The 13,534-nt window shown below is 38.4% G+C and overlaps 1 protein-coding gene across 1 annotated transcript in view; it reads left to right on the top strand.

Moving 5' to 3' along the window:
* Window positions 1-13,534, top strand: part of ptprfa (protein tyrosine phosphatase receptor type Fa) — a 200,230-nt gene that overhangs the window by 164,492 nt on the left and 22,204 nt on the right. The window contains exons 21-25 of the mRNA XM_081380153.1: window positions 2,693-2,790; window positions 9,218-9,341; window positions 9,863-10,038; window positions 11,876-11,995; window positions 13,339-13,493. Of these exons, the coding sequence (XP_081236279.1) occupies window positions 2,693-2,790; window positions 9,218-9,341; window positions 9,863-10,038; window positions 11,876-11,995; window positions 13,339-13,493 (673 nt within the window). The remainder of the gene's footprint in view (window positions 1-2,692; window positions 2,791-9,217; window positions 9,342-9,862; window positions 10,039-11,875; window positions 11,996-13,338; window positions 13,494-13,534) is intronic.

Below are 13,534 nucleotides of genomic sequence, written 5' to 3'. Positions count from 1 at the left end.
GTATTTTACTGTCAAATTATATATAATGCAAGTTAATAGTTTTTTTATACCCTATATGGTTAGGTAACTTGGAGTTTATAGTCTTTTTCTGTAAAAATATTTTGTTTTACAGTGTAGAGTTTATTGTCAGCCGAATTCTAAGCTAACATACTCCATAAAGCGAAACATTGGGTAAAATAGAATTAAATAAAAAAAATTATGAGAATTATTTTATTCATACTTTTTTGTACTGACTGTACTATCATGGACATTTTCTTATGAAATCCTCCAAGAATGCATGCAATACTGCCTCAGAGCCAGGTTGGAAAGCAGCATCATGATACTATCCACCTTTTGTTTTGCTTTAAAATGCTCTCTTGGTTTTGCAACAGAGCTAAAATTTCTTTTCAAAACGAATCAGTTTGGGGTTGTTTGGATGTAGACCTCAGAAAGAGAGACAGAACTGCTCCCTGGATTTATGGATGTGAGGTTCAGCTGGAGCTGCGGTGTGAAGACAAAACATTATTCACAGAACCGCACTGTCAGGTGAAGGACACACACACACACACACACACATGAGGAGCAGAACCTGCCAGCTAATCTCAAACACACACAACACATATTCCTTCATTCGGTTCAGACTGAGCTTTGAACTTGATGGAAAAATTAAGCAGGATGATTCTTTCTCATTTCCTCCCATCCATATTTTGCGCTGTCTCTTTCTGTTTCTTTTTTTCTCTCTCTCTCTCTCTCACCTTCTCTCTCTCAGGGGAAATTTCCGAATGCTCAGACATTTTGCTGACTTCAATAAGAATCTGCTTTTGCTTCAGTTGCAAAGTGACTCATGTTCTTATGTCAGATTGTTGGGCTGCAAGCGCACGCTTGACTGATGCACAATCTTTCTCACGGCAAAACTGGAGAAATATTCATGTCTACTTCCCTGCCATAAACATTGATTTTCCTTGCTTGCGAATCTCCAAATGAGGAGCCAGGCAACTAGTGTTGTTGTTTATTTACTTGTGAAAGTTCAGCCTTTGTGTTTCAAAAAGCTTTAGGACACTTTGAAAATGTAAAAATGGCTTACCTCAGAGATAAAGAGTGTTTGTTGTGTAGCTTCATGTTTGACGTTTCAGGCAACCTGTTCGATAAGATGTGCTTGACGTGCAAACCACGCTCATACTTTGGACTGTGCTTTAACAGTGATAACTTCTGTTGTGTTGACATGCTGAAATCCAAACAGTCCTTGATTTCTGAACCAAGAGTTTTAATATGAACTAAAGGAAGACAGAGCCTTTCAGACTCTTGCAGAGCTTTTATTCTTTCTTTGGAAGGTTGTTGTGGCCCAGAGAGAATCAGCTGCTCCTATAAAAGTCCAGAGAGTCCTCTATAGGATGACATAAAATCAATATTAATCATATCGTGAATAGTAAGGGTTAGTAAGATTTTTTTTTTATTTAATGAAATGAATACTTTAATTCATCAAAAATGCATTCAGTTGATCAAAGGTGATAGTAAAGACATTTATAATGTTACAAAATATTTTTCAATCAATCAAATAATCCTGAAAAAGTGTCCACAGAAAAAATGAAGCAACAACTTTTTTCAACACATTTATACATTTTTAATGCTTCTCATTTTTAATGCATCATGCGACACTGAAGACTGGAGTAATGAAATTTTTAATATTCAAATAGAAAACAGTTATTTGAAATGCTAATAATGTTGAAGGTTACTGTTTTTACTGTATTTTTTATCAAAATATGTAGCCTTGGTGAGCAACAAAACCATTAAAAAATCTCAACTATCCAAAACTTTTGAATAGTATAGTCTACTTACTTAAGAAATATCTTATTATGTAGGATTTACATTTTATTTTTAAAAATGCTTTTGAAAACCAAATTGCATGGGATGGGAAAAAATAATATTAACCAGTGTTTTCTCAGACAGCTTTTTATAATCCAATCAAAATGCCTCACCCTATATTATTTACACTAAATCTGCACATATACACTTATATTTGTAGGGGAAGCCATTTCATGTCTTCTGCTCGCCTCCTCTCCTCTTCCTCCCTCTTCTGTCAGTGGCACATATCACAGTCCCTCCTCATCTTCTTTCTGCAGGTTCCAGTGCCTTCAGCTGCACCAGCACTTCAAGTTAGTTTTGCTCTTTCATTCCTGTGTGAACTTTCACTTCCTTCATTTTAAATGCTCCTCCCACCTGTCCATCAAGTCCAAAGTCACGCCCCCTCCTCCACCACTGGCTGCTCCCAGTTAAAGCGTCCCGTCTCTCACGTCCTCTCAACAGGCTGTCCGTCTCAAACACGGGAAAACACTCCGTGTTTTTAATGTGTGCTCAGGTTGTAGTCCTTAATGCGGATGTCATTTACATGCCATTTTGATTGTACAGGACAGCTTACGCCACCTTGCTATTGACCCGGATGTAGTTCATATGTCAGCCAATGAGCATGTCCGTTCACTGCTTACGTCACTGCCGCTAGCCTTAGCACATGGCATGGTGCTACAAGCTTTCTCCTTTGCCTACTATTTCTCTCATGCTTTGGGTTGTTTCCATGTGTGCCCGTTTGCTCATCTTCCAAGTGCCTAAAAACTGTATGAACCAAAGTGTGTTTGTTCCCCACAGTTCAGCCAAGCAAAACACAGCAAGCCGATTGAAATCTCTGCTATTAGTTCATCCTTTCTTTTTTTCCCTGCAGGAATGCGGGAACATCCTTCAGTCTCAGTCTGTGCTTTGGCTGACCACATCGAGCGGCTGAAAGCCAACGACGGCCTACGCTTCTCTCAGGAATATGAGGTAACTCGTCCCAAGTCACGTCAGATGAGATCTGAGCAACCTTGAGGAGAATCATCCTCACTCTCTACCTTCTGTTAGAGCCACCGAGGGATAATTTCTTCAGAAATTTACATAAAAATGGTCTGCTGTGATAAATCAGGACAAATGCGAGGAGCAGAACGCATCCATTATGGATTACTTGTGCAGCTGGAAAACACTGACCTACATCTGCATGATTTAAATTGTAGGACGGGACACGGAAGAGAAGCGTGAAGTAGTTTTAGATGCAGGTTTCCACTAACAGTGAGGACGTGATGATTGTGTCTGTACATTTGAAGCAGACTCGTCTCAGAGCTGTTTATTGCTCCCTAAAAGCGCCCAAAAAACAGTTCTGCAGACGCATGAATTTAATTGTGCCAATCATAGCACTTACCTTTTAAAAGTTTTTGTATTTTTTTAAAGAAATTGATGCTATTATTCAACAAGGAAGCATTACATTTATAATGTTATGAAAGTCTGTTCACTCTGCGGCCATATTTGCAACGCCTCCGGGCAGCTTTTTCGGGGATCCAAGACCAAGTCCTCTATCCTGAAATCTCACAAACAGCTTTCCACACTCACACTCAAATAACATATTTCATATCAGCAACCAAATCTGACATGAACTGTCCCATAAACTGAGCTTCTAACGGCAGCTGCAGTGATGCAATGACTTTACCAATTGACCGTTCGCAAAAGCCACGCCCCGTATTTATTGTTACTACGCCCGTCAAACAATTGAGAACCAGACACATAGCCATGGCTGGGTTGAGCTCCATACCTATTGGTATAAGTGATTGGTTTTGGAGTAATGGGGATATTTTGGGGATATTTAATTTTAATTTTATCAATCAATAAATTCCATTAGAAACAAACCTTGTTGTATTATTTTAATTTAATACTGTGAAGCTGCTTTGATACAATCTGTATTGTGAAAAGCGCTATATAAATACACTTGACTTGACTTAATGCAGCAGACATATCCTCCGGGGCACGACAGAATGGTCCGCAGTCTAGTTTAGGTTACAAATTCAGTTTCTACCTGTTCTATCAGAGGTATGACAGGTTAGCTATGCTAGCTAAGCTAAGGATGACGACCAAACTAAACAAGTAACGTTAGCCTACAGTTTCCCCACCTCTCAAGTTTAACCTTTCATCATCGCATATGTTCTACATGTCTTTAAACATTTCATACTGCACTCGCTCGCTCGCGTCCTATTCGCTTTGGATGCGCGAATGGATTCAGAATGTTCAAGCGTCGAAATAGGCGCGATACACGTGAATTTGATGCTCTATTCGCGTTTAGTGTGAACGCAGCATAATGAACTGCAAAGTGTTTTAAGAGTAAGATAACTTAAACTACTTATTGATAATTGATATGCTAAGTTAGCTCGCTAGCTCTACTTAACGTTACCTTAGAGCAGACATGTATGTATGCTTAATAATCTTCGAGGCATTTAGCTGTGAGTGAGGTCTCCCACACTGTTTAATCCATTGTCGGCATCTTTCCGCTTGGGTCTTGGGCTTTGGAAAGGCAAAAAAAAACGACCCCTCCCTCTAAACTTTTGGGGTACCTGGTGTCAGACTTGCAGGTGCCATAGGCGCATCGTTTTACCATCTTGCTGAAATCGCAATGTTTGACGGAGGTCCTTCTCCTTAGTTACAGTTGCTGAGCTAGGATTGGACGAGGGCCGTTAGAGGGCGGGGTTTTGAACGGCTCTTCAATTGCCGATTGGCTCTTTTATGTAGAAGGCGGGACTTTTATGTTGAGATTTGGACCCTTAACTAAAGTGTTACCGCAATAAACGAACACTTCAATCCATCACTGTCTGTACAGAAAATACTAAAGAAATGGCCACGAACCTGAAAAACATCCAGGAAATGTGTCTTTTTTTAGCGGATTGATGCACCCTAACTCTCAGTTGTTGGGTAAAGCCAGCCAATAAGACTGAAACTGCTCATTTTGAGCCAGATCTTGGTGATTTTGCTTGGATCAGACCTGTGGGCGGTCTGTCTGATACTGTGACTACTCCATCACAGACAAACAGCGAAACATCTTCACTTTACAATTTCAGAAAGATTATGAACATGAACATCTCATGTATAGCAAGTGCTGCTGTGCATTACTTAAATGTGCTGAAATGGCACTATAAACTCATGCATCTACAGAAGACTACAACTTACACGTGCATACACACACCAGCCCTCACACACACACACACACACACACACACACACAGTCACGTCAGCATCTAAGACAGTACCCAGATCGCCAGAGCTTGAAATTAAAGCTGGGAAACGACTCTATTAGGAGTGCAGTGAGAGTCACCTGTTTTATTAGACAGCTAATCCTGCTGTGTGTGTGTGTGTGTGTGTGTGTTTGGGGGAAGGGGCAGGACTCTTCTGCCTGCTTGAGTTGTTATTATACGGTGAGCGGCTCTTCTGAGTACTTAAACAATCAACACCTTAATATAGACATCAAATACTGAGGGAGCAACACTGATCTAATCAAACGCCAAACGACTCACATTAAACTCCAATACAAAAGAAGCTAACAGGATAAACAGATAAAGATTGTCTAATGGGGAGGGAATTGTGTACAAGGATGGAGAGAATGTGATATACCTGTAGGTAAATAAAAAGAAAGTGATATGCGAAAGTGTGAGAATGTCCTCATCGCGTTCGACATGCATTTTATTTGACATGCACTTCTGTTTAAAAGTTTGTTCTCGAGCCTGCTTTTGAATTGCTCAGGAAAGCTGATATACAGTTGGACTGAGTTTTCTTACATAAATATAAGTTTATGTCGAGAGAGCACACAAACAGACAGAGATCGTCACACACTCTTCTGATTAGTTGTGGTTGTGTTGTGTTTAGTGTGGACAAGCAAATTGCTCATTGGAAATCTTATTATGTCAGGTTAGCACACAATGTTAAGGTGTGAAATCATCCCTGCACATCAACAAACACACACAGCCACAAACACAAACTAATGCATAAAACATAGTGTGCTGTTAGACAGTGTAAGCTGAAAATCACCAGCAATATGACAGTTCTTCATAATTCATCTGTTATAACAGAATATCGGCCTCATTTTTCTCTTCATTTCATATACATTAAAAAAAAAAAAGCCAAATTGCACTTCGAATGACCCGTACATGTCAATGCCCAATGGGACGTGATCACAGGAATAAATTAGTTTACTATACTCTCATGAAATAATATTTCACAATATTACTGTTTTTACTGATAAAATTGTGCTGGTGAGCAAAATAGTTTTTTTTTATTTTATTTTTTTATTGGTAACACTTTACAATAAGTTTTCATTTGTTAACATTACTCAACTATGTTAGTTAACATGAACTTACAGTGACACAATTCATTTTAATTTTAACATTTACTAATGCATGATTAAAATCAAAAGTTGTATCTGTTAATATTACATAATTAACCTGAGCTAACGTAAATTAACAATGAACTAAATACTTTAACAAATGTTTTGCTCATTATTAGTTAATGCATTATCATTATAAAGTGTTCCCAAAAAAAAATCGTATCGACCCCACATTTTTTAACGCAAGTGTATACTTCACATGGTTGATATGTTTTGTTCGTAATAACTAAAAGAATAAAAAGATCTTCTCAGAGCTGCAGTACTGTGATGCAGAGAGACTAGAGAACAGTCTAAACCTCACCAGGCTGACCCCGTGTCTCATCACTATGGTAACAGCAGGGCAGGATTAGGCGCTTCCGGCTGGAAACGATGGGCAGGTTGAGGTGGACAGTTGCAGGGTTGTGGTGCCTCTGCTAGATTTTGCACTGCAGGTGAAAACAGAAATTCAGTTCCTGGTGTTTCACAGTTTAATTGACCCGGGTCTTATTATGAATGATTAAATGGCTACATTTACATGCAGAACTTTTGTTTCAATCGAACTGAACTCACTCCGATTGATGAATCCGAACGTAGTGTTTACATGAACGCTAAACATGTGATCAGGTTGATGTGTGCGTTTATTTGTCACAAGCTTCAAATGGGAATAGGTTTTTTTGACATGCGCGAATATAACAGAGTTTCCCGCTGTTTGCACATAATAACTATTCTCCTACACTGGTTCTTTATTTGTTTTAAACAGCAGACTTAATATTTATCCATTTCTGGTCAGAATTTGGAGACAATGAGCTTATGAACCGTTTTGCTGTCCTGCTTATATTTATCACGCAATAAAAAATGCGTCTGTGGATGAGAATCGGAAAGAACAAGGACTGGTGGGACGTTGTCCTGCTCCACTTCACAGACACTTCACAGACACACCTTTCAGTTTCGGTTTTCAATCCGATCAAGTGTTTGCATGTCCTCTCGATCGGATTAGAAAAGGAATAAACCACACCTTTCAATCGGATCGAAATTTCATTCGGATCGAGCTCAATCGGATCGATTAAGGTGTTTAGATGAAGGCTTTTCAGTCCGATTGAGCCGTCAATCTGATTACTAACTCATTATGGTTGCATGTAAACGTAGCCATTGGTGCTCATTATTCCATGCATTTGTAAACTTTCATCAAAATGAAATGAAACTTGCTCCAATGTCCCTTGTTTTAGTTGATGACCCCAAACCCGCTTATTTTTAAAGCTCTTCCATCTAGTCACCTGTCTTATGTACTTCCAGTCAATTCCCTGTTAAATTGTTTCACTGATTCCCTATATTTTTTCTCATTGAATGTCCTGAATGAGTTATGTTACAATAAAACAGGTTTTCATGAGTCAACATATCATCGTTCGGCTCAACCAATGGCATAAGATTAGAAGGGAGGTTATTTTTCTTCATTTACTCTCTCAATGTGTCAGTGATAACAGAGGGCAGAGGCTGATAGAGAAACAAAGTTTATTGAAAAGGTAACACAGGAGTCTGCCATCACACGGACGCAGTGCTGCAGAAAACAAAAGTTGGCTGGTCAACAGCGGTGGTCCCAGGGTAGGAAATGGTAGACAGCGAGGGAGACTCAATCCTTAGACCAGTAGCGGAGACTCACAGGTGCGATAAGGTGAAGATCACGGGCAGCAGGATAGCTGGGCAGAGAACAGAACTAACGTACCAGAGGATGTAGCGAGACAGGACAGGACAAGACAAGACAGGAGGTTCCCGAAGGCGATAGCGAGAGGATGGTCAAACAATAATCTGGCAAAGAAGCAGGGGGAATGGAAAATTAGGACAAAGAGAAAACAGGTGAGGTGGCAATCAGCGCGGGAGCATGCTGATTGTGATAATGATCAGCTGGAGGAGAGAGGTGGAAAAGTGAGAGATAGATAAAGAAAGAAAGAAAGAAAGAAAGAAAGAAAGAAAGAAAGAAAGAAAGAAAGAAAGAAAGAAAGAAAGAAAGAAAGAAAGAAAGAAAGAGAGAGAGAAAGAGAGAGAGATCAACCTAGGTTCATGACACAATGCTGATGGTCTAGATTTCTTTCTTTTTTTTGTTAACAACTGTTTATTGAGTTTTCTTTTTTAAAGTCAAGAAAAACAAAAATACAAAGCAAAAAGCAACTATACAAATCTAGAACCCACCCCATCCCACCTCTGGTAGACTTAAAAATATTAAGAAAATAAAAATAAAATACAAACATAGAATGTAGACCCAAAATAAAAATAAATGAAAATAAAAATAAATAAATTACATAGATGTTAAAAAAGTTGCCACAATATCAAAAGCAGCATGCCATAAATTCACCGTCTTAACATTGGATCCATGCATACGAGAAGTTGAGAGTTCCATCGATATAATGTCCAGCAAAGACACTGTCCATGTTCGTCTGTCCATTGTGTGAGGAGGGTTCCAGCGGTTAACTAAATTTCTTTTGCTGCTGTGACAGCGGTTAACAGTAAATATCTTTGTTGAATGGATAAGGTAAGGTCCCTAAAATCGTTAGGGAGCTTACCTATCGATGTTGTCCAACAGATCTGATAAATCCTGTGAGAGCTGGGTCCAAAAAGGTGAGAGAGAGGGACAGTCCCAAAGGAAGTGCAAGTAGAGATCCTTGAGAACAAAGATTACACTTGGGAGAGGAGGATAAATTCATATAGAAACGTTTCATAGGAGTCGAGTAAACCCTATGTAGTAATTTCCAGTGTATCATTTGATGATTGGGGTTCTTTGAAGACAGCTTAAACATCCTCCATACCTGATCCGAAAATAAAACATGCACATCTTCATTAAAATCCTTGGCCCATACAGTTGTAATAGATAAGGGTTTGTATGAATGCTCAAGAAGATACCGATAAATAACCCAAACAGAAGAGGGAGATCTCTCAGAAGGAAGGATTCATTTGCGCAATGGGTGAATAGGTAAATGGGAGTGATGGTCTAGATTTCTAACGAACTCATACTAACTGCTCATGTTTTGTCCTTCTGTCCTGCAGTCTATCGACCCTGGCCAGCAGTTCACCTGGGAGAACTCCAACCTAGAGGTCAACAAGCCCAAGAACCGCTACGCAAACGTCATCGCGTACGATCACTCCAGGGTCGTGCTGACTCCTGTTGATGGTAAATACCGAAACACACTTTTCTTGAATAGAAAGTTCAATTGAACAGCATATCTATCACAATCTACATCTGCTAGATTCTGTGAAAGGAATCCTTCAAGTCTTAAATCATGACTGTTTATTAAAGATTTTGAAAAATGGTAAATCGGAAACACGCTTTTGTATTTGCTCTCACTTTTGATTAAATAAATGCGTCCTTGCTGAATGAAAGTATTAATTTCTTTATAAAAAAATCTTACTGACCCCAAACTTTTGAACAGAAGTGTATGTGCTTTAACATCCCAAAATAGAGAGATTCAGCAATGACGAGTTCTGCACACAATCTACATCTACTGAATTCTGTGAAAGGCCTTCAAGTCTTAAATCACGACTGTTTATTAATTATTTTGGAAAATTGACTCTCAATGCTGTTTAACATATTTCAAAATATTACATTGTGCACATTCCAAGTTGGCCTGCCAAGGACATGTTTTGTACAGTGCAATGCTCAGTTAGCAGCCTTTCGATGTGTGTTAACCGCAGGTGTGCCGGGAAGTGACTACATCAATGGCAACTACATCGACGGCTACCGCAAGCAGAACGCCTACATCGCCACTCAAGGTCCTTTACCCGAGACGCTCAGTGACTTCTGGAGGATGGTGTGGGAGCAGAGGACCAACACTATCGTCATGATGACCAGACTGGAGGAGAAGAGCAGGGTGAGATTTCACTTGGGAACTTTATATGGAACTAAATAAACTTTCTAGAGAAACATTTTTTAAAGTAGGAACTTATACCGACTATTAATCACAATAACGACTATATATATCCAGTGTGTTTGTGCCACAGCTGCCCTAAACTAACAGTATTGGTGATTACCAAAATCTTGTTTTTTTTTATGTTTCTGTAATGGTTAATCCACCAGTATGTGTAAACTCTTTAGTCACAGTTGGCCAAGTCAAAGTCCTGAACAAATTTGGGATTTAGTGGATTCAAAGATAGATCGCACAAATAATCTTTGGGAACAAAACTATTTGGAAGTCAATAACAACAGAGAATGTGGAAAAGTACTGTATAAAATCAATGGCAGCAAGAATGTAAGCTGTTATCAAGACCAGAGGACACCATACAAAATATTACAGTTTTTGGTTAATATGTGTGAATAAAGACTATTTAGTTGTTTTAGTTTGTTATTTGCCCCATAAATTAAAATAAACTTTTTAGTTTTAAACAAGTTTTGACAGATTCCTAAAATATTTGTGTTTTCTCAACAACTTCATAAACACATGCAAACATGTGGCCTCTCCGAGAATTATCTAGAAAAGGAAGTGACCATAAGTGTCAGGTCTACTGAGCAGGAAGTGATGTGTGTTTGTGAGAGAGGGAGGCGTTACATGTTCCCTCACCTGCCGTGTGGCCAGATGGTCATTCTGATTTACTCCACATGCTCAGTCTCAAAATACATGATCTAATGTAAGCTTTCTAATGGAATTATGTACCTCGTGTTTTGCATGAGACTTCATACTTCACATATATATATATATAAAAGCCTCTAAGTGCCATCTGAAATTTTCTTCTAGAATGATAATTTTTATAAAGCTTGTATATTTCAGTTCAGTAATTTCACTTAAATGACAATTAATAGGTAATTTGCATTGCCATTTAAGTGAAATTACTGAACTAAATTACTGAATTATAATATATATATTATATATTATAATATAATATTATAATATATATATATATATATAACTAAATTATATATATATATATATATATATATATATAGCTCACAAACATAACTTGATTTCAGTCTAGAATAGATGCTAGAATACACCAAAATAGAAAGAGAATATACTGATTGAATTGGGGGAAAAAAATTTTTGCCTTGTTATTATGTGCTTTCAATAACAGACTTGTCAAACTCTATGTAGAAAATGAATGTGATTGTACATCCTGCTGTGCTCCGTTATCACAGATAAACTTTAATGTGCATCCCGAAACAGGATTGTATTCATTTCACAATATGAAATGGCTTTATTACCTTCTATACTCTCTTAAGATTTGAAGAAGGGAACACCAGGGACGTCCTCTGCGAGGAAAATGAAATATGACATTTTTTGACAAAGGAAAAGACACAAAAAATGAATATGACATTTTTGTAATTCATTCTAAAAATCGAAAAAGTCTAATGGGGAGGGTTTGGTTTATCCGCAGTATTTATTAATTATCTTGAACAAGTGCACAGATTGTACCTGTTCTTTGTGTAGGAAGAACAGCAGTGTTTACCGAAGCCCAGATGGGTCACGCTAATGCATCTCAACCCCAGTCATTACTAACACAGCCCTCTGCGCACACAGTATGTGACCCGTGTGTGTTATCAGAGCCTGAGGTTCAGCACAGTCCTGGACACTCTGTGGAGCGTGATTCCCCATCTGTCCCATCAGTGCCAGAGAGAGACCCTCAGGCCACCAGCCCTGCGCTCGCTTCAGCGTCTCTAAAGCAGAAGCACAGCGCCAGTCCTTGTGTGATGCTTGTGTGTGTTTGTGATTGTAGGTGAAGTGTGATCAGTACTGGCCGAGCCGTGGAACAGAAACATACGGCATGATTCAAGTGTCCATGTTGGATACAGTGGAACTGGCCACCTACAGCGTCAGAACCTTCGCTCTCTATAAGGTCTGTGTGTGTTTATAGATGATTATGTTTTTTTGTTTCGTTTTTTCACCACTTTGCGATTTATTTATTTTTTTCAAGTGACATTCAGGCTCTGTAAAAAAATGCAATGAAAACTATACTCAAGACAAGTAGTTTTAGATGTTCGTGTTGATTTAAATTTGACGCTCAGTTAGATACGCTGCGTTCACACAAATGAATGAAACTTTTCTGCTCATTAATTCTAGAAATGTCTTTCTGTGATGTGGAGGCGTCACACACACAGCAGAACTGAATAAATGAACCTGGAAATAGTTTCACAAAAACATCCAAATTGAATTAGTAGTGCGAGATGAAACTCCCTCTTGGTAAAAAAGTCTGCTTGGGTACAAGTAGCAACTTTTTATAAAAGATTTTCCAAATAGACAAATTGTATTGGCTTTTAAGACTTGTATAGTTAAAAATTGACTGTATTATATTTACTTTATTAGCATTGTTCATTTTAAATCGGTTTCTCTGTTTCACCATTTATAATGAACCACAAAGCATTCTAACCAAAATACATTTCTGAAGAGAATATTTCTGTAAATGTTTACATGGGTCAAATTGTGCAATTTTTCCCATATAAGTCCATTTATACTGTTAGTCAACGTTTCCTGGAGAAAAAAATCAGTTTTGCACCAATTTTGCACCCTCCCTCAGATCCTTACTGTTAAACAGACTGATTTGCATCTGCAAGTATAAGACTTGTTTTGATTGGCTAACCTCCATGTACTAGCATAGTTCATCAGAACAGGCCAGATGAATGCTAAATAGGTGCTGATATGAAAATGTAGGCAGTCATAAGTTAACGAGCTCATACAGTACTAAACATACTATTTTATTAAAAAACAGCATGTAAAATCTTTTTTTTTAACCCTGGACCACAAAGCCAGTCACATGGGTCAATTTTTTGAAATTGAGATCTAGACATCACAAAAAAGCTGAATAAATATCCTTTCCATTGATGTATGGTTGGTTTGTTAGGATAGGATAGAATATTTGTCTGAGATACAAATCTGGAATCTGAGGTGCAAAAAAATGGAAACATTGAGAAAATCGCCTTTAAAGTTGTTCATTTATGTTGGCAATTGTGCTGCATCCACTCACAAAAATAAATGTTCATATATTTACGGTAGGAAATGTACAAAATATCTTCATGGAACATGATCTTTATTTGATATCCTTATGATTTTTGGCATAAGAGAAAAATCGATCATTTGACCCATTCAATGTATTGTGGGCTATTGCCACAAATATACCCGTGCGACATGTGACTGGTTTTGTGATCCAGGGTCACACATGTCTCCTTGAATCTGTTCTAACAGAATGGATCCAGTGAGAAACGGGAAGTTCGGCAGTTCCAGTTCATGGCCTGGCCGGATCACGGCGTTCCCGAATACCCTACACCAATTTTAGCCTTTCTACGCAGGGTCAAGGCCTGCAACCCACCTGACGCCGGACCCATGGTGGTTCACTGCAGGTAGATCCTGATTTCCACTCACATATCTAGAAATGTGCTCG

This window comes from Scardinius erythrophthalmus, assembly GCF_964197995.2.
Source record: "Scardinius erythrophthalmus genome assembly, chromosome: 12".
In the NCBI taxonomy this organism is placed as follows: Eukaryota; Metazoa; Chordata; class Actinopteri; order Cypriniformes; family Leuciscidae; genus Scardinius; species Scardinius erythrophthalmus.
The sequence above is the reverse complement of the archived record's forward strand: the minus strand, read 5'-3'. Positions and strand labels throughout refer to the sequence as shown.